General features: G+C 37.0%; 2 protein-coding genes across 8 annotated transcripts in view; one reads left to right on the forward strand and one right to left on the reverse strand.

Annotated features, from left to right (window-relative positions):
• The window catches only part of M (zona pellucida domain-containing protein miniature), a 308,803-nt gene that overhangs the window by 281,516 nt on the left and 4,792 nt on the right, over positions 1 to 22,495 (reverse strand). For 2 of the 5 annotated variants that reach the window (XM_071797782.1, XM_071797783.1), the window contains exon 2: positions 21,900 to 22,056. The exons of 2 other annotated variants lie outside the window; for them this stretch is intronic. The gene's annotated coding sequence lies outside the window, so the exon portion shown is untranslated. The remainder of the gene's footprint in view (positions 1 to 21,899; positions 22,057 to 22,495) is intronic. One more of the 5 variants, XM_071797781.1, reaches the window with a different exon arrangement.
• On the forward strand, positions 1,815 to 21,678 carry LOC139825228 (uncharacterized). Of its 3 annotated transcripts, none has more exons than XR_011735502.1 (8): positions 1,815 to 4,054; positions 12,143 to 12,576; positions 12,780 to 13,075; positions 13,650 to 13,923; positions 14,186 to 14,333; positions 14,472 to 14,544; positions 14,910 to 15,094; positions 15,265 to 21,678. XR_011735502.1 is itself a non-coding variant. In XM_071797792.1 (8 exons), the coding sequence occupies exons 1-2, from the start codon at positions 11,478 to 11,480 to the stop codon at positions 12,563 to 12,565; spliced, it is 993 nt and encodes a 330-aa protein (XP_071653893.1). In that variant the 5' UTR covers positions 10,206 to 11,477; the 3' UTR covers positions 12,566 to 12,576; positions 12,780 to 13,187; positions 13,650 to 13,923; positions 14,186 to 14,333; positions 14,472 to 14,544; positions 14,910 to 15,094; positions 15,265 to 21,678. The 3 variants fall into 3 exon arrangements, 2 of the variants coding, with proteins under 2 accessions (XP_071653893.1, XP_071653892.1); XM_071797792.1 differs by lacking the exon at positions 1,815 to 4,054 and adding an exon at positions 10,206 to 12,047 and having other exon boundaries at positions 12,780 to 13,187; XM_071797791.1 differs by lacking the exon at positions 1,815 to 4,054 and adding an exon at positions 10,206 to 12,047.

A 22,495-nucleotide genomic window follows, 5' to 3' on the forward strand; every position in this document is an offset into this window, starting at 1 on the left:
TGGCGGGAATCGCGTCCGCTTCTCCCACGTTGCAAGGCCAGCCAACTTCGACACCCCGGCTAAAGTAAAAGATAATCGCATGCTTCAATTGGTCTGGTGACGCGAATATATAGCCTCTCCCAGTCAGGTCATGCGCCCACCTCCCAGTGGTCTTGCTGGAACGTTGCAATGGGGCTGTTCTGATTCAGTACGGCTCGATCACAAGATCTAATGTCGACTAGTCGGCGCGCTCTGCAGTAACCAAGCGACGTCAATTGCGATCTGAATGCACCACTAAAGTCCTGTAGTGATACGGGCCCAAGTACCGCTGTCCATGGTGAGTTGTGGGGCCAAGAAAGGGCACGGTTATCTAGGGAGCTCTCGGTTGTCAATCCGTTTGCTCTCCAACACGTAGTAAATATGAAAAAGTCAAGAATGAATCTTCATGCCCGGGTTCGCGGATGGTGCACGCACGATGCGAGAGTGGTGACTCGATTAGTACGGAGACACCCAATGAGTGCATAGCTGGTCCCTCGAGAGTAGGAGCCAGTTATCGGGTATAGAAACGATTACGCCTCTTGACGCACGAGACTCGTGCCGTAGCCCCCAGTAGCCTTCTTCTTCTTCTTTAATTTTATGGCACCTAATCCTCCTCGGGATCACATAACGGCCAAGAACAAGTCGAAGATAATAAATACAGACTCGAAAGATTCAATCTAATCTCGGCGCTGATTGCATTAGCAATCTTCAAAAATTATTCAGGAAAAAACACGTCCGAATATGTCCACGGTCTCCACGAGATTTGCCCCTAGTAGCCGTGTCAAATTAAAATAGAAATAAATAGTAATAAGTTATTTCGTGAATGGATATCCATGTGTGTTAAACGTAGTGCACTGGCACTGCGTTTCAAGCATACCCGGCGCCGGGGCTCGATTCGCAGCGGTGGCGAAAATCGCGTCCGCTTCTCCCACGTTGCAAGGCCGGCCAACTTCGACACCCCGGCTAAAGTGATAGATAATCGCATGCTTCAATGAGCTTGGAACTCTTAAGAAGGATCGTTCAGCGTCAACACGTGAGATTCGTGAGATAACTATAATATGTCTATAAACCTTTTATCCTTTCTGCCATAATTCACAAAAGGTAATAAGCGATTCACAAAGTGTAACAAATAATGTTCACATGATAATTTTAAATGCCATAATCTACTTTACACTAATCTACTTTAAAATAAATATTAACTCATTACGCGTCATTAATCCATTTATCATAACTTTCTCTTTTCCCTCATGTGTAATATATAATTCTTAAAATAGTTACTGTTGGTGACGTACAACAAATCTTTTGATATAACATACTGTTCTTCTCCATAAATTTCACTGATTTCTCATCCTTAGACTCAAATTCAACGGTCGAGTCTTCAAAACGTTTTACCCCTTTAAATACTACTGTGGATGATTGTAAATTCATACGTACAGTTTTATTTATTAGATCGTGAAAAATTTAAACTCAAGATTTTATACTTCTCTAATGATTCGATAATATTCCAACAACTTTCGCAGATAAAAAAATTATTTTATATACATTTTACATTAGTGATATATATTAACATTATTTAGACCTTGATAAAAATATGTACACGGAAAGAACGATTTTGCTGAAGTAGGTATCTAAAAACAAAACAAGTAACTTCCGTCGCCAGTAAATAATTCAAAACAACAGTCGTTTTGGTTCGACCCAACTGGCCAAATTATTATTATATGTAAAAATATTAATTTAGCCAGTTGGGTCGAACCAAAACGACTGTTGTTTTGAAGGTATCTAAAAATTTAGCTAGATACAGATCTAAAAATAATTTTGTTGCACCATCAAAATAATTATAGCAAGTCGCTAAAATATGATAATGCTGTAAAAAATTTTGACATTTTAGCAATCAGTTTAGGTGTTCTACATAATTATTTTGATGATCCAACAAAATTACTTTTAGATCTGTATTCAGCTAAATTTTTAGACACTTCAGCAAAACCATTCTTTCCGTGTACTGCATATATACGGTTTTTTAAATAAAAATATGAATTATATCAATTTCTTCCTTGTTATGCAGCATCGAGAATGCAGCAGCGCAGTGCTGCTTGTTAACCCTAGGTATACACAGTGAAGTCTCCAAGACCCCAGCTCAACTTCCTTTTTTCGCGTTTCTGCACTTTTGTCCCCTATATTCTTTTCTTTTTACTCGTATATCTTGAAACTCTTAGGAGTGCGTTCGGTGAACAACAAGGATAAATGATGCATTATGCGCATCATGCGTGAAACGGAACGCATCGATTTAATTCTATTGACTTTTATACATTATGGGCCTATTCATGGATCGATTCTCAATCGATTAAAAAAATAAAAAAATAAATAAATTAAATTTTTGCTGAAGTTACGATGACAAATGTGGATGGGATCTCAGAGACCTCACAGAATTACACTCTTAAGCATGTACCGCGTAGTATCTCCAAATTCGAAGTACTAATTTCTAAATGGAAATGACATTTCGAGTTACATACTGCTAGGAGATACTTTTCCCGGTATAGCACAAGTATAGCACAAGTATAGCACAAGGTACGGAATACACACGAGGTACTGATAAAGGAGGAGGTACCGATTGGAGGCACCGCACTTATAAATTCACGGTACAATTTTTTAGGAGGTACAGTTTTTTAGGGGGCTTCCCGTATGTACCCCGTACATACATACCTCGTACGTGCATATGTACCTCGTACAAATGTACCTCCTACATACGTACCTCGTATACGAGGTACTCGGCGTCAACCATGCATGATCGCGACATTTGTTGAACAAAAAACATTCGCGAATAGCAGTGGCATAGCCACTAGGTGGCATCGACGCGGACGTGTCATATCGTTGCTCGAAAGGATTCTTAGACCGTTTTATACGACTGTTATATTATTTACGCAACTAACATAAATATGAATATATTCACAAGCAGTGACATTCGCGGAGTATTTCGCGGTGCGTGCCGGGAGTCACAGTGCGAATGCATGGAATACATTCGCAAATTAGACAATGATACAGCAGCAGCAGCAGCAGAATCGTTTATTTTGTGTATATAATGTGGTCATCCACCGACAAAACATGTATCCGTTATTTGATAAAAAACTGGAAGAAACAAGTAATGCAGGTATGTAAACTCTTAAGCATGTGTCGCCAAAAATTGTAGGTACGTAATGTACTTCCTGACTTCGAGGTACCATCTTCCCTTCTATTTTTGATGGTACTTATGTCCCTCGTAATTACGTAGGATTTTTATTTCAACGTGTATCTCCAATTTTTGGCGACACATGCTTAAGAGTACATTATGCGGTAAGCATGTATCGCCAAAAATTGGAAATACGTAATGTACTTCCTGACTTCGAGGTACCATCTTCCCTTCTATTTTTGATGGTAATTATGTCCCTCGTAATTACGTAGGGTTTTTATTTCAACGTGTACCTCCAATTTTTGGCGACACATGCTTAAGAGTGTATTAAAATAATTTAGATAAATGATATTATTGTAGATTTCTATTTTTTAAGTTATTTGAGTTTTTGAAAACCACTTTTGCCATTGGTCATAAACGTGGGTCAAATTATATTATTTTGAAAAAATAAAATGTAATGATCGCAAGCTATCAGTCAGATTTAGACGAAAGCACAGAAAATCTGAACTGCTTCGTGTTCGCCAAATACTGGGAAGACGAGAAGAGTGTGCAAGAAATCAAAACCAGCGCCGTAAAACGCGACGTCGTTTTCTCTCGAAAAAATATGCGGCGTCCCGTCGAACCAACGTCGAATTTTTTCGACAAAACCGTCTCGTAAAATTTTATTTCGCGCTCGTCACGATCAGAATAATTCAATCGGAATAATCGTACTTTGCACTTGTAAAAGTATAACGTGTTTGTGAAATTTAGAAGTGCCATGTAAGATCGATGGACTGTCTAAGTGACAACATCACGAATATGGTTAGCCCCCAGGTTAGCCGTGTGGTGTTGAAGCAGTGGCGGAACCAACCGACTGCGACAAAACAACGGCTGGTGAGTAAATTTTTTTTATTACATTATATAATTAATTGTTTGAATATTTAATATTTTGATACCATTACATCATAATAATCGGAATTGATTGGTGAACAACTACAATTATTAAATAAATAATTTTATAAAATATTTTATTTGTGTTGCATCGTGTAAATCAAGTTATGAAAATAATTAAAAATAATTAAAATAATGAAAACGCATTGTCTGAAACAAAAACCGTATGGAAATTTTGTAAAACCAATAGGACTGGAATCGAAACCGGTACCGTTAAAAATCATTACATCTTAAAAAAATTAAGACCCGAAGATGAAAACATAGAAAACAATGAAGTAACATCTATACGTCGAAATATCATCACTTATTATATAAACAATTCAATTTAATAAAAATTTCATTAAGAAAATTTTAATAAATCGGAACCAAAAAAACTAATTTGCGTAATACCGATACTTTTATTAGCTACAAAACCGAAATCGAAAACGAAACCTTTATAAATAAGTATTTTAATGGACCGAAACCGGAACCGAACCGATATTTTCGTGTCAGCACCCCGTATTTCTCGTAGATGAGGTGCTGGCGGTCAGATTAAAAAATTGTTTAAAAATAGTAAATAGCTGGAACTCTTGTCAAAACGTATTTAAATGCTCGGAACTATGTGAGAACTGCCGGGAACTCTAAAGAAAACGATCGGAATTGTCAGCACCCCGTATTTCTCGTAGATGAAGTGCTGGCGGTCGAATTAAAAAATTGTTTAAAAATAGTAAATAGCTGAAACTCTTGTCAAAACGTATTTAAATGCTCGGAACTATGTGGAACTGCCAAGAACTCTGAAGAAAACGATCGGAATTGTCAACACCCCGTATTTCTCGTAGATGAGGTGCTGGCGGTCAGATTAAAAAATTGTTTAAAAATAGTAAATAGCTGAAACTCTTGTCAAAACGTATTTAAATGCTCGGAACTATGTGAGAACTGCCGAGAACTCTGAAGAAAACGATCGGAATTGTCAGCACCCCGTATTTCTCGTAAATGAGGTGCTGGCGGTCAAATTAAAAAATTGTTTAAAAATAGTAAATAGCTGAAACTCTTGTCAAAACGTATTTAAATGCTCGGAACTATGTGAGAACTGCCAAGAACTCTGAAGAAAACGATCGGAATTGTCAACACCCCGTATTTCTCGTAAATGAGATGCTGGCGGTCAAATTAAAAAATTGTTTAAAAATAGTAAATAGCTGCAACTCTTGTCAAAACGTATTTAAATGCTCGGAACTATGTGAGAATTGCCGAGAACTCTGAAGAAAACGATCGGAATTGTCAGCACCCCGTATTTCTCGTAGATGAGGTGCTGGCGGTCAGATTAAAAAATTGTTTAAAAATAGTAAATAGCTGGAACTCTTGTCAAAACGTATTTAAATGCTCGGAACTATGTGAGAATTGCCGAGAACTCTGAAGAAAACGATCGGAATTGTCAGCACCCCGTATTTCTCGTAGATGAGGTGCTGGCGGTCAAATTAAAAAATTGTTTAAAAATAGTAAATAGCTGAAACTCTTGTCAAAACGTATTTAAATGCTCGGAACTATGTGAGAACTGCCAAGAACTCTGAAGAAAACGATCGGAATTGTCAACACCCCGTATTTCTCGTAGATGAGGTGCTGGCGGTCAGATTAAAAAATTGTTTAAAAACAGTAAATAGCTGAAACTCTTGTCAAAACGTATTAAATGCTCGGAACTACGTGAGAACTGCCGGGAACTCTGAAGAAAACGATCGGAATTGTCAGCACCCCGTATTTCTCGTAGATGAGGTGCTGGCGGTCAGATTAAAAAATTGTTTAAAAATAGTAAATAGCTGGAACTCTTGTCAAAACGTATTTAAATGCTCGGAACTATGTGAGAACTGCCGGGAACTCTGAAGAAAACGATCAGAATTGTCAACACCCCGTATTTCTCGTAGATGAGGTGCTGGCGGTCAGATTAAAAAATTGTTTAAAAACAGTAAATAGCTGAAACTCTTGTCAAAACGTATTTAAATGCTCGAAACTATGTGAGAACTGCCGGGAACTCTGAAGAAAACGATCGAAATTGTCAACACCCCGTATTTCTCATACATGAGATGCTGGCGGTCGAGTTAAAAAATTGTTTAAAAATAGTAAATAGCTGAAACTCTTGTCAAAACGTATTTAAATGCTCGGAACTATGTGAGAACTGCCGAGAACTCTGAAGAAAACGATCAGAATTGTCAACACCCGTATTTCTCGTAGATGAGGTGCTGGCGGTCAGATTAAAAAATTGTTTAAAAATAGTAAATAGCTGGAACTCTTGTCAAAACGTATTTAAATGCTCGGAACTATGTGAGAACTGCCGGGAACTCTGAAGAAAACGATCGGAATTGTCAGCACCCCGTATTTCTCGTAGATGTGGTGCTGGCGTTCAGATTAAAAAATTGTTTAAAAACAGTGAATAGCTGGAACTCTTGTCAAAACGTATTTAAATGCTCGGAACTATGTGAGAACTGCCGGGAACTCTGAAGAAAACGATCAGAATTGTCAGCACCCCGTATTTCTCATAGATGAGGTGCTGGCGGTCAAATTAAAAAATTGTTTAAAAATAATTAAAGGCCGGAACTGTCGCTGACACCTGTCAGGAACTGTAGAACTCTTCGAGAACTATAGAATCTCATGGTAAAAATCAATTTTTTTGGAATTTGAGGTGCTCGCAATCAGATTAAAAATTTGTTTAAAAATACTTAATGACCGGAACTATTGCTAAATCTGATCAGGAACTGTAGAACTCTTCGAGAACTATAAAATATCATGTTAAAAATTAATTTTTTCGAAACATGAGGTGCTACCGAAAGTTAGCACCTTATATTTTCAAAATTCATTTTTTTTTAACTAAATCAACGGAACTCTTTCTAAAAATTATCAGGAACTGTAGAACTATTGCGGGTGCAAATAGAACTGTTGATAAAACTTTCGATTTTTGAAAGTGAGGTGCCAACTTCACAGAGACCACCAATAGCGGGTTTTCTCGCGTAGAAAATTAAGAAGCACATTTCCGAATACTAATGTCTTTTATATTTATCATGATTCTATTAAATTCAGACTTTACCGAATGTATTTGAAACTCATCTATCTCGTTTATTCTGCCCTCAAGCGAAAGACTTTTGAAAAGTCTAAACGTAAGCGTATTAAATCTCATATGTCAGAACAAAAGTTACACCAAGAAATACCAAGTTAACATCATTTCAATATATTACAGCTAATTTTTAGTGTAAGAATTTAAACCGCTCATGTATATACCCGACATCATTATAAACTTAATGAAGCTAAAAAAAGGATTTTACTGACTTGCATTTCATGTCGAGATAAAAAATTGTATGCTGAGAAGAGAGCTACAGTGTAACAGGCGTCGACTCGGCGCACTTTGCCGGTTTCTTTATCCGAAGGTTGATTTACATTAGATACCGGGTCAAAGAGCGGTCGGATACTTTAGCATTAGACAAAGAGATAACAAGCTCTTATTGATAAACACAGACGAGTCTCTTTACACTAATTTTCCGGAAGAATATCTGAGGTTTTGACGCTTAAGTTAACTGTAATTATATTTAGTTTTCAAAATTGCAATGTAAAAGAATATAATACAATATTTAGCATTTATTTTTATCAGGAATAAAAAAGATTTAAAAAAAAATGTGGGATCTAACGTTAACACTTTAATCGTACTGAAGTACATATCCACAAACGCAGTATGTATATAATTAATTTAATTCAATAAAAATTTTAATGAACCGGAACCGAAAAAAACTGTAATTTACAAAATACCAGTACTTTTGTTTATAGCTAGAAAACCGAAGTCGAAACCAAAACCTTTATTAAGTATTTTAATGGACCGAAACCGGAACCAAACAGAGATTTTCGTCCGGTCCGAGTCCCTGCTTATAAGTACATATCCACAAACGCAGTATGCATATAAGTAATTTAATTCAATAAAAATTTCAATAAGAAAATTTTAATAAACCGGAACCGAAAAAAACTAATTTACAAAATACCGGTACTTTCGTCAGCTAGAAAACCGAAATCGAAACCGAAACCTTTATTAAGTATTTTGATGGACCAAAACCGGAACCAAACAGAGATTTTCGTCCGGTCCGAGTCCCTGCTTATATAAGTACATATCCACAAACGCAGTATGCATATAAGTAATTTAATTCAATAAAAATTTCAATAAGAAAATTTTAATAAACCGGAATCAAAAAAAACTAATTTACAAAATACCGGTATTTTTGTCAGCTAGAAAACCGAAATCGAAACCGAAACCTTAGTATTTTGATGGACCAAAACCGGAACCGAACCGGCGATGTTCGCGAACGTCGGCATAGCCTGGTTTATGACGATAATAAACTATTCGGAACTGATACATGCCGACGATAGAGTTGAGCAGCACGAACATGAAAATACAAACGGCCATGATAGTGATGGAGCAATTTATACGCGAGATATTTCGCGTTGCGGGCGGCTCGTACGCGCGCGTAAACTCGTATAGATCAGGTTCTCCACATCTGGCAGAAATCGATACGTCGCCGGGAGAACGCGAGAAGCTTGTGTAACGAGCGGGTGCTTCAGGATCGAGCGAGGTCTTAATAATTGCGCATCGATGCGCACAATGCGCTGTTGTGCATCGGAAACCTGCCCGACGTCGCGCCTAATTAGACGCAAATAGAAATTACTAACTTCCCAGCGCGATTGTGAGCAACTCGCATGGACTAGTGCATCAGTGTGCTCAATATATTTTTCTTTAATTTATATAACGTATATAAATTACAACATACTTCGTGTAGTTAATATACAAATATTTAAATTATTTTAGAACAAGATTGGGACGCTTACAAGTTACACCGAAAGATTGGAGTAGTTGCGACAGATACGTTTGTCGTGCCAATTTAGCGAGTCGGTTTCCTCGCCGCGAAACTCAACTACTTGTCGGTGTATTACACGAGCATACAGCTTGCGACGAGCAGCAAACAAAGTACTGCAGTAGTCCTGACCCACATAGCACTCGAGGCGGCCCTTTAAGGGAAAATGCAAACAACGCGGAGCAGCGGTCTTGGTTTGCTACCGTACAAGTCTCGCGGTCTTCACTGATCATAAAATCATGAAAAAGAACTACCTCACGCGGTACCTCAAGTTCTTCACGATATAGTCTGTACAAACTTTTCACGGAAAAAGTTTGAAAGAATCTTCGAAAAGTTACAAGGAAACTTCTTCACGGAAGATTCTTTGTGATTGAACGATACAGAAGTGCACAGAAAAATTAAAACATATGGTATTTATGTACATACATGTACAACCAAATTATATCGGAAAAAAAATATATTAAAGATTAAATGAAAATTTTTTTGTATTATTCTATTCCGCAATGTTACGATGCTGTACAACAATAATCAAATTTCTAATTTTTATAGCATCGTACAAGTTGCCTCATAGAATCATGTTCCTCTAAACAAAATTTTGATTCCATAGTCGCAAAAGGATTTGACAACTAAATTATTAAAAAAAACTCAAAAGATTGCATTCTTTCGAATTAACGTAACGATGAATAAAACCGCTATCGTTTACGTTATATGCAAAATGGCTTTTTATGAATTCATTCAAATCAATACGCGGTATGGCCAATACAAAAGAAAATATCGTATCATCTTGCGTGATCGTTCAATCTTGGTTCGCGCAGTATACGAAGTTAATAAGATAAAAAAGATATATCAGTCTATTGACGAAACCTAAAGAATGACAGGTTGGAATATCGCGATGGTCCTTGCACATTGTGAATGATATGAGTGCAAAGAGTAAGGCTTCCCTACGTTAGAAAATAAAATCTTTAGCAAAGAAAAGATGGCGTCAATATTGCCAAACATTGAATGGCTAATGAAAATGCAGGAAGCAGAGAGCCGACACAGACAAGAACGGAAGATATTGAACCCTCAATATTGAGGAGCGAAGTCATAACTGTTATGAGATAACTTAAAAACCTATGATCAACGGGAACCTGACGGTATAGTCGCGGAAATGTTGGTAGCGACAAAGAAGAGCGGAATTGATGTACTACATGAAATATGCAATAAAGATTTGGAAAAAGTGGATGCTGGCCAAAGAAGTAAAAAGAAACTGTGTATATACCATTGCACAAGAAAGGATGTAAAAAAGATAGAGAAATGTTATGAGTACAACGCAGTATGCATATAAGTAATTTAATTCAATAAAAATTTTAATAAGAAAATTTTAATAAACCGGAACCGAAAAAAACTGTAATTTACAAAATACCGGTACTTTTGTTTATAGCTAGAAATCCGAAATCGAAACCAAAACCTTTATTAAGTATTTTAATGGACTGAAACCGAAACCAAACAGAGATTTTCGTCCGGTCCGAGTCCCTGCTTATAAGTACATATCCACAAACGCAGTATGCATTAAGTAATTTAATTCAATAAAAATTTTAATAAGAAAATTTTAATAAACCGAAACCGAAAAAAAACTAATAGACAAAATACCGGTACTTTTGTCAGCTAGAAAACCGAAATCGAAACCGAAACCTTTATTAAGTATTTTGATGGACCAAAACCGGAACCAAACAGATTTTCGTCCGGCCCGAGTCCCTGCTTATATAAGTACATATTCGCAAACGCAGTATGCATATAAGTAATTTAATTCAATAAAAATTTCAATAAAAAATTTTAATAAACCGGAACCGAAAAAAACTAATTTACAAAATACCGGTACTTTTGTCAGCTAGAAAACCGAAATCGAAACCGAAACCTTTATTAAGTATTTTGATGGACCAAAACCGGAACCGAACCGATATTTTCGTCCAGTCCCTGATTTTGATAAATTTAAATTATACAAAATTTTATACTTATAGAAAATTAAAAACATGGGTTTAGCAAAACTCAGAAGAAATACGTTTACTTGAAAAAAAAAAATTAATAATCTTATTATTGGAAGGCTGTGTTTATCTTAAATAATAATATTAATTTTTTTTTAGCCTTCCAAGCAAGTACCTATCACAAATAAATTTCACTCGTCCAGGGGACGACGTTATGAACATGAAGGGAGACGAAATTAAGAAAAACCCTCAAACTAACATCGCGGTTCCTAGAATGCAATAGATCAATAAACTAGTAATTGATATGACTCACCAAAGTGCTCATTGTGCCCGAGGCTACGTTCGCGTGTGCTACCTCGCGTTGCTCCGGTTATACGTTTCAATCCTTGTTGTTTGCGCTCCAAAAACTACAACGCAAAGCTTGGTCGTCGACGAGTCCGTCGCGCGTCACTCCACGTTGCTCATTGTGCTCGAGGCAACGTTTATCACGCGTGTGCTACCCCGCGTTGCTCCGGTTGAAAATTACACGTTTCGTCGGTGCTAAAAATGTCGCGTTCACGCGTATTTCACAATCGCCTGACAGGTTTCAGTGGACAGGAACGAAGCGACAAATTGACCATATATAAACAACACGTTTGGTGGCTGATTGGTCAAGACGAAATTGCGGATGACGAAACCAAATTCATTAATTTAATGTTCGGTTTCGAAAATGCACGATATTTGTCACCGACGCAAAATAAATTGCCCGACGGCACAAGCATTGAGGTAGTACCGGCAGAAAACACAACGGCTGTGCTAAAGTCATGTACAGATATTGCCAAAAGAGATGTTCACGGTCAAATTTATGAGTTTGGAAAAATACCCGATTTTCAACGTGTGAAAAAAGATGGGTACAATAAGATATTGATGGAAGCTTGTACCATGAATAATCAGTCGGCAGCCTCACATCATGTCGAAATGATGGATTTAGATTATTACGTGAGACACCGAGGATCAATCGATTCTTATTTTACAATGCGTTTTTCACCGTGCGACCACGGTAGATTCGCAGCTACCGATTTTAATCGTGAGCTTTTTAATATTCCACCCGACAAAACTTTAATCCTGGTCGGACCGGTAAGCGTCGTTGTAATATTCTTTGCCTTATTGTCAATTTTAGAAAAAAAAAAATATGTATATATACAAATTTGTGTTTTTCTTATTTATTACAGACTCGAATGGGCAAAACGCAGTTTGCGTTGGCTCACTTTGAATCCCCAATCATCGTGCGTATGCAAGAAGATTGGAAAAAATATCAACAAGGCGTCACCGACGGCATCGTCTTGGACGACATCGACTTTTGCAAATATCCCCCGCCAATCCTAATCCATACAATGGAGAGGGAAACAGGATATACGCAAAACGTCAAATTTTCGGCGGTTTTAGTACCGGCAGATTTGCCCAAAATAGTATGCATTAATACTATGACAAAATTTTGGCCACGAAATATTTCTTCCGAGCAGAAAGAAGCTGTTTTAGCTCGGGTGGAAATTCATCAAATTACAAAACCATTGTTTGGTCTGCGACGCCCCGCGGCCGACAATATGGATCAAGTGGTTGCCGTTAAAAAACTGTGCGGCGAGGAGGGCGAATAATCTATTGCAAGGTAAATAAATTTCTATATACGTACACACGCAAAGACGAGGCACGCGTTTAAAAAAAAAGTATCAAGTTGATGAAACGGGCGTGAGAGCAAATGGCAACATTAATTTGATAACGTTTTTTTTTCCAACAACTTGATACTTTTTTTTTTTTAAACGCGCCTCATCCCGCGCACGTAGTAATATTTCGCGCGCTTTTATGTTTCAGATTTTTATAGCGGGTGCACGCACACGCACGCACGTACGCACACATAAAAAAAAAAAAAAAAAAAAAAAAACAGACGAAATACACGTGACATAAACTAGATAACGTTTATCTTGTTTGAAAAGTGAGGCTATTGGCTTCCCGTAATCGTTAACCGTGGGTTAAAGATTCATCACGACTGTGAGACGTCAAGAACGTTATTTCAAACAACGTTTATGGAGCTTGGATTGGCTGCGATTGCTCCGTCGGTGCTTATCTCGATAAGCACGTCCGCGGCTTGGGTCGAAGGCTTCGTCGAGGTATGCCGCAATCTTCTGCTACTCCCAACATCGTCTCTCTTTACTCTCCCAATCTGGAGAGGCGTCTACTGCAATTTGGTTTACACTCTCGACACAGCTTGGACTTTTATTGGTTTGTCACTCAACAACAGGTCCACTCCTTTTCTTCCACACGTCCACCAGCGGTATATACGTTCACCGTGTGTTTTTTCGCATTTGAAAGACTTATCAACAACAGCACAATCACAATTACCATCTGCAAAAGTCTTGCCGACGAACAAACTTGGTAACATTATTTAGTTTTCGCATATTCTGCTTTAACATTTCAAACCTTTTTATTCGAGCACACACACACACACACATACGTTAATTTTTTCTATTATTGTGCAACAGTTTTATTTTGAATATCTTTAAATTTTTCCTTACGCGGTAAAGACGTCCAATATTATAAACGTGTATGAGATTATTTTAAACTTTGAGTCATTTTGTCTCATGGAGCTCGAAAACATTAATTGCGTTCGATTTAGATTAATCTTGAATTTTGTTAAACAACCTATTGCACAAATATATCCCGTAACTGTTGAAAACATTTCAGCATTGAAGCAAGCCGTCGACTCTGTCCTGGTGCGTTTATCGCTACGTGAGGCCGTCCTTGTTGATTTTGCTTTTGGAAAATGGGCACAAATCTCTGTACGAAATATCGCGGTAAACGTCGACCGCGTCTACATTCGACGCGTGCGAGGAAAGCGAAAACCAGACGGATGATTAAAAGGATCATTTTGTCTTGCTGAGGCACAACGAGCTACATTTGACGGAGGGACACGTGCAGATTGTCGCTGCAGCGGCACGTTTGCCCCATTCGCTACTCGGCACGTGATTTATTCCAATTTGTCTGCGTTACCGACAGCATCGAAATTACAGATTAAACAATTTTATTTCTGCGTCAAATATAAAAGTTTTTCTTTAGATGTAATATGTCATGTATTATACATTTTATTAAGCACATCATTTTCACTGATGCACATTTATACATGTGTGATTAAACTTGTTAAATTTTTATAAATATTTTTAAATGGATTTCAAGCATACTCGTTGATAATATTTATCAACGATGATGAATTATGCGTTTAGATTTTTGTAACCTGGAGAAATCCAAGCAGCGAGACGGTAAAATGGCATCGGATGACAGCAACGAAACTAACGTGCCTCGTCAACATGTCAACTCGACGGACAGCGATGAAGCGGCAGGTTTTAGTTTTGGATCAAACAATTTGTTCCGGTAAACATCTTGATACGTAAATACGTTGATTTTCTTGAAAGTATATATAAATTTAAAACATTGATATAGCCACAGTTTGAAAAAAAAGGGTTCATTTATGCACAGTGCATGTTTAACTGATGTGCAATATTTTTTCAGGCGGATTTATGCGCGACAAAACCACAGAGAGTGTAGCAGTAGCGGATAGAATTTCCAACGCTCCTGCGTCAAGGTATGTGTACATTATACAAGTGGCCTTTATATACATAGAGATGATACGTCACGGTTAACGATACCACAGTGGGACCTTAATCTTTTGAAGAAAATTCGTCCTACGTAGACTTTGGTTTTTTTTTTTTTTTAGTTTCGTTTAAATTGTAATTCTTTTAAATAAAACGGTATACGCACGTAGATTTTATGTTTATTACGACATATTGCAGTTGTTGGAATACGAACGCGTCGTATGCGTTACTGGAAATCGCTGTAATCGAGTTGTCTTTGAAATGTTGTTGGCGTCATTTATATATCATTATAATTACGATACATGTGCAACATTTCCGTGGGATTTCTAAATTTACGCAAACATTAATTCTGCAGGTATTCTTGGCAGGAGAAAAAGTGTTGGTTTCCACGACGTCGAAAGTTCCGATGACAGGTTTCGGCAACCGCGACGAGAATCGTAGCATGCCATCCGTGTCGTCCCATCTTGCTCTCTCCTCCGTCACTGTCATCACGTATTATACGTGTCAACGCACGCAACGATGGCAAATGTATTGCAGCAGGTATGTCAAACATGTCCATACACACAAGCACAGTCGTATACTGGACAAGATTAAAAAATAATAATCGATAAAGGCAAAAATGAGTAGAAAATAAACCGAGCATTGGAAAAGATTTATCGATATATTTTTGACGCTGCAAACGTGCACCAATACGAAATTTTGATTTTTAGAAAACCTGACTTTATTCGTTGCTTCCAAATACGTACGAGGCCAACGAGGCAAGTTTCAACGCGGGAACACGTGTTTTTTGAGATTCGGCACCGACGTTAGCGTTGTAAGATGCGCTCGGTGTTGCCGCATAATTAACATTGAGACAATAGTGCTGTCGACTGCTATCCGAGAAAGAGGAGCGTTTCGTCGTTGACAAAAAAATCTTGTCCCTTTTCCCAAACGTTACGCGAGCCATAAATTATGCGAAAAAAAAAATGTACGTTAGACAAATGTATACATTTACATATATGTGTGTGCGTGCGTGCGTGCGTGTGTGCGTGCGTATATTCACTTCCTCGTCGAAAAAAAAAAAATGTATAAATATATATATATTTCGTGTACGTGTAGAAATCGTCGTGTGTGAAAATGGCCAATCTCGTGTAAGTCGATACGTTTATTTTCCCGTTGCAACGCGTTTATCGTAATTAGACAACGCGATTCACAGAGGCGAGAATTGATAAAAAATTGTTTAAAAATAGTAAATAGCTGAAACTCTTGTCAAAACGTATTTAAATGCTCGGAACTATGTGAGAACTGCCGGGAACTCTAAAGAAAACGATCGGAATTGTCAACACCCCGTATTTCTCATAGATGAGATGCTGGCGGTCGAATTAAAAAATTGTTTAAAAATAGTAAATAGCTGAAACTCTTGTCAAAACGTATTTAAATGCTCGGAACTATGTGAGAACTGCCGAGAACTCTGAAGAAAACGATCAGAATTGTCAGCACCCCGTATTTCTCGTAGATGAGGTGCTGGCGGTCAGATTAAAAAATTGTTTAAAAATAGTAAATAGCTGCAACTCTTGTCAAAACGTATTTAAATGCTCGGAACTATGTGAGAACTGCCGAGAACTCTGAAGAAAACGATCGGAATTGTCAGCACCCCGTATTTCTCGTAAATGAGGTGCTGGCGGTCAAATTAAAAAATTGTTTAAAAATAGTAAATAGCTGAAACTCTTGTCAAAACGTATTTAAATGCTCGGAACTATGTGAGAACTGCCGAAAACTCTGAAGAAAACGATCGAAATTGTCAGCACCCCGTATTTCTCGTAGATGAGGTGCTGGCGGTCAGATTAAAAAATTGTTTAAAAATAGTAAATAGCTGAAACTCTTGTCAAAACGTATTAAATGCTCGGAACTACGTGAGAACTGCCGGGAACTCTGAAGAAAACGATCGGAATTGTCAGCACCCCGTATTTCTCGTAGATGTGGTGCTGGCGGTCAGATTAAAAAATTGTTTAAAAATAGTAAATAGCTGGAACTCTTGTCAAAACGTATTTAAATGCTCGGAACTATGTGAGAACTGCCGGGAACTCTGAAGAAAACGATCAGAATTGTCAACACCCCGTATTTCTCGTAGATGAGGTGCTGGCGGTCAGATTAAAAAATTGTTTAAAAACAGTAAATAGCTGAAACTCTTGTCAAAACGTATTTAAATGCTCGAAACTATGTGAGAACTGCCGGGAACTCTGAAGAAAACGATCGAAATTGTCAACACCCCGTATTTCTCATACATGAGATGCTGGCGGTCGAGTTAAAAAATTGTTTAAAAATAGTAAATAGCTGAAACTCTTGTCAAAACGTATTTAAATGCTCGGAACTATGTGAGAACTGCCGAGAACTCTGAAGAAAACGATCAGAATTGTCAACACCCCGTATTTCTCGTAGATGAGGTGCTGGCGGTCAGATTAAAAAATTGTTTAAAAATAGTAAATAGCTGGAACTCTTGTCAAAACGTATTTAAATGCTCGGAACTATGTGAGAACTGCCGGGAACTCTGAAGAAAACGATCGGAATTGTCAGCACCCCGTATTTCTCGTAGATGTGGTGCTGGCGTTCAGATTAAAAAATTGTTTAAAAACAGTGAATAGCTGGAACTCTTGTCAAAACGTATTTAAATGCTCGGAACTATGTGAGAACTGCCGGGAACTCTGAAGAAAACGATCAGAATTGTCAGCACCCCGTATTTCTCATAGATGAGGTGCTGGCGGTCAAATTAAAAAATTGTTTAAAAATAATTAAAGGCCGGAACTGTCGCTGACACCTGTCAGGAACTGTAGAACTCTTCGAGAACTATAGAATCTCATGGTAAAAATCAATTTTTTTGGAATTTGAGGTGCTCGCAATCAGATTAAAAATTTGTTTAAAAATACTTAATGACCGGAACTATTGCTAAATCTGATCAGGAACTGTAGAACTCTTCGAGAACTATAAAATATCATGTTAAAATTAATTTTTTCGAAACATGAGGTGCTACCGAAAGTTAGCACCTTATATTTTCAAAATTCATTTTTTTTAACTAAATCAACGGAACTCTTTCTAAAAATTATCAGGAACTGTAGAACTATTGCGGGTGCAAATAGAACTGTTGATAAAACTTTCGATTTTTGAAAGTGAGGTGCCAACTTCACAGAGACCACCAATAGCGGGTTTTCTCGCGTAGAAAATTAAGAAGCACATTTCCGAATACTAATGTCTTTTATATTTATCATGATTCTATTAAATTCAGACTTTACCGAATGTATTTGAAACTCATCTATCTCGTTTATTCTGCCCTCAAGCGAAAGACTTTTGAAAAGTCTAAACGTAAGCGTATTAAATCTCATATGTCAGAACAAAAGTTACACCAAGAAATACCAAGTTAACATCATTTCAATATATTACAGCTAATTTTTAGTGTAAGAATTTAAACCGCTCATGTATATACCCGACATCATTATAAACTTAATGAAGCTAAAAAAGGATTTTACTGACTTGCATTTCATGTCGAGATAAAAAATTGTATGCTGAGAAGAGAGCTACAGTGTAACAGGCGTCGACTCGGCGCACTTTGCCGGTTTCTTTATCCGAAGGTTGATTTACATTAGATACCGGGTCAAAGAGCGGTCGGATACTTTAGCATTAGACAAAGAGATAACAAGCTCTTATTGATAAACACAGACGAGTCTCTTTACACTAATTTTCCGGAAGAATATCTGAGGTTTTGACGCGTAAGTTAACTGTAATTATATTTAGTTTTCAAAATTGCAATGTAAAAGAATATAATACAATATTTAGCATTTATTTTTATCAGGAATAAAAAAGATTTAAAAAAAAATGTGGGATCTAACGTTAACACTTTAATCGTACTGAAGTACATATCCACAAACGCAGTATGTATATAATTAATTTAATTCAATAAAAATTTTAATGAACCGGAACCGAAAAAAACTGTAATTTACAAAATACCAGTACTTTTGTTTATAGCTAGAAAACCGAAGTCGAAACCAAAACCTTTATTAAGTATTTTAATGGACCGAAACCGGAACCAAACAGAGATTTTCGTCCGGTCCGAGTCCCTGCTTATAAGTACATATCCACAAACGCAGTATGCATATAAGTAATTTAATTCAATAAAAATTTCAATAAGAAAATTTTAATAAACCGGAACCGAAAAAAACTAATTTACAAAATACCGGTACTTTCGTCAGCTAGAAAACCGAAATCGAAACCGAAACCTTTATTAAGTATTTTGATGGACCAAAACCGGAACCAAACAGAGATTTTCGTCCGGTCCGAGTCCCTGCTTATATAAGTACATATCCACAAACGCAGTATGCATATAAGTAATTTAATTCAATAAAAATTTCAATAAGAAAATTTTAATAAACCGGAATCAAAAAAAACTAATTTACAAAATACCGGTATTTTTGTCAGCTAGAAAACCGAAATCGAAACCGAAACCTTAGTATTTTGATGGACCAAAACCGGAACCGAACCGGCGATGTTCGCGAACGTCGGCATAGCCTGGTTTATGACGATAATAAACTATTCGGAACTGATACATGCCGACGATAGAGTTGAGCAGCACGAACATGAAAATACAAACGGCCATGATAGTGATGGAGCAATTTATACGCGAGATATTTCGCGTTGCGGGCGGCTCGTACGCGCGCGTAAACTCGTATAGATCAGGTTCTCCACATCTGGCAGAAATCGATACGTCGCCGGGAGAACGCGAGAAGCTTGTGTAACGAGCGGGTGCTTCAGGATCGAGCGAGGTCTTAATAATTGCGCATCGATGCGCACAATGCGCTGTTGTGCATCGGAAACCTGCCCGACGTCGCGCCTAATTAGACGCAAATAGAAATTACTAACTTCCCAGCGCGATTGTGAGCAACTCGCATGGACTAGTGCATCAGTGTGCTCAATATATTTTTCTTTAATTTATATAACGTATATAAATTACAACATACTTCGTGTAGTTAATATACAAATATTTAAATTATTTTAGAACAAGATTGGGACGCTTACAAGTTACACCGAAAGATTGGAGTAGTTGCGACAGATACGTTTGTCGTGCCAATTTAGCGAGTCGGTTTCCTCGCCGCGAAACTCAACTACTTGTCGGTGTATTACACGAGCATACAGCTTGCGACGAGCAGCAAACAAAGTACTGCAGTAGTCCTGACCCACATAGCACTCGAGGCGGCCCTTTAAGGGAAAATGCAAACAACGCGGAGCAGCGGTCTTGGTTTGCTACCGTACAAGTCTCGCGGTCTTCACTGATCATAAAATCATGAAAAAGAACTACCTCACGCGGTACCTCAAGTTCTTCACGATATAGTCTGTACAAACTTTTCACGGAAAAAGTTTGAAAGAATCTTCGAAAAGTTACAAGGAAACTTCTTCACGGAAGATTCTTTGTGATTGAACGATACAGAAGTGCACAGAAAAATTAAAACATATGGTATTTATGTACATACATGTACAACCAAATTATATCGGAAAAAAAATATATTAAAGATTAAATGAAAATTTTTTTGTATTATTCTATTCCGCAATGTTACGATGCTGTACAACAATAATCAAATTTCTAATTTTTATAGCATCGTACAAGTTGCCTCATAGAATCATGTTCCTCTAAACAAAATTTTGATTCCATAGTCGCAAAAGGATTTGACAACTAAATTATTAAAAAAAACTCAAAAGATTGCATTCTTTCGAATTAACGTAACGATGAATAAAACCGCTATCGTTTACGTTATATGCAAAATGGCTTTTTATGAATTCATTCAAATCAATACGCGGTATGGCCAATACAAAAGAAAATATCGTATCATCTTGCGTGATCGTTCAATCTTGGTTCGCGCAGTATACGAAGTTAATAAGATAAAAAAGATATATCAGTCTATTGACGAAACCTAAAGAATGACAGGTTGGAATATCGCGATGGTCCTTGCACATTGTGAATGATATGAGTGCAAAGAGTAAGGCTTCCCTACGTTAGAAAATAAAATCTTTAGCAAAGAAAAGATGGCGTCAATATTGCCAAACATTGAATGGCTAATGAAAATGCAGGAAGCAGAGAGCCGACACAGACAAGAACGGAAGATATTGAACCCTCAATATTGAGGAGCGAAGTCATAACTGTTATGAGATAACTTAAAAACCTATGATCAACGGGAACCTGACGGTATAGTCGCGGAAATGTTGGTAGCGACAAAGAAGAGCGGAATTGATGTACTACATGAAATATGCAATAAAGATTTGGAAAAGTGGATGCTGGCCAAAGAAGTAAAAAGAAACTGTGTATATACCATTGCACAAGAAAGGATGTAAAAAAGATAGAGAAATGTTATGAGTACAACGCAGTATGCATATAAGTAATTTAATTCAATAAAAATTTTAATAAGAAAATTTTAATAAACCGGAACCGAAAAAAACTGTAATTTACAAAATACCGGTACTTTTGTTTATAGCTAGAAATCCGAAATCGAAACCAAAACCTTTATTAAGTATTTTAATGGACTGAAACCGAAACCAAACAGAGATTTTCGTCCGGTCCGAGTCCCTGCTTATAAGTACATATCCACAAACGCAGTATGCATTAAGTAATTTAATTCAATAAAAATTTTAATAAGAAAATTTTAATAAACCGAAACCGAAAAAAAACTAATAGACAAAATACCGGTACTTTTGTCAGCTAGAAAACCGAAATCGAAACCGAAACCTTTATTAAGTATTTTGATGGACCAAAACCGGAACCAAACAGATTTTCGTCCGGCCCGAGTCCCTGCTTATATAAGTACATATTCGCAAACGCAGTATGCATATAAGTAATTTAATTCAATAAAAATTTCAATAAAAAAATTTTAATAAACCGGAACCGAAAAAAACTAATTTACAAAATACCGGTACTTTTGTCAGCTAGAAAACCGAAATCGAAACCGAAACCTTTATTAAGTATTTTGATGGACCAAAACCGGAACCGAACCGATATTTTCGTCCAGTCCCTGATTTTGATAAATTTAAATTATACAAAATTTTATACTTATAGAAAATTAAAAACATGGGTTTAGCAAAACTCAGAAGAAATACGTTTACTTGAAAAAAAAAATTAATAATCTTATTATTGGAAGGCTGTGTTTATCTTAAATAATAATATTAATTTTTTTTTAGCCTTCCAAGCAAGTACCTATCACAAATAAATTTCACTCGTCCAGGGGACGACGTTATGAACATGAAGGGAGACGAAATTAAGAAAAACCCTCAAACTAACATCGCGGTTCCTAGAATGCAATAGATCAATAAACTAGTAATTGATATGACTCACCAAAATGAAGTACGACGGAGCTGCATTACATGCATCGGGTGAGTCTCTTCAAGCGTTTTCATTCACAAGAGCATCGAAAAGTTACTTTACACGAATGCTACGAAAAATCGCGCGTTTAAGTCGGAAGGTGCCACCTGTGATTTTTACACCCCAGTGTCTAAAAAATAAAATTTACAGTACGTTTAATGTGCTTTTAAATTCTTTAGTAATTTTTAAAAAGAATGCTTCGTAGCATCGAAAATTAAATCGATTGAGTAGGACCAAAATCGCCAAAGCCGATAAGTCGAATAATCTGTCAAAAAACGTTCCATTTGTCTCGACGCGAAAAGCAATTCGGAGAATAATCGTGGCACAGGTGGCATAGTCGTCATAAAAAAAAAATCGTAAGCGACGGATTGACAATCGTTTGCTTAATAGACGGTTCCCGATCTTTTTTCGGGGAATCCACGGCGAGTGAAATGATAAAAAGCGCAAAAATTGACCGGTTCTAGCGCGTGGCATGTTAACGTTTTCATTTTGTGACCGAATGAGTACAAAAAACGATAACAAATGGCAATAATTAAACGAGAATAGAACGTGGATATTATAATAGCCAA

This window comes from Temnothorax longispinosus, chromosome 2 (genome assembly GCF_030848805.1).
Source record: "Temnothorax longispinosus isolate EJ_2023e chromosome 2, Tlon_JGU_v1, whole genome shotgun sequence".
NCBI classification, from domain to species: Eukaryota; Metazoa; Arthropoda; class Insecta; order Hymenoptera; family Formicidae; genus Temnothorax; species Temnothorax longispinosus.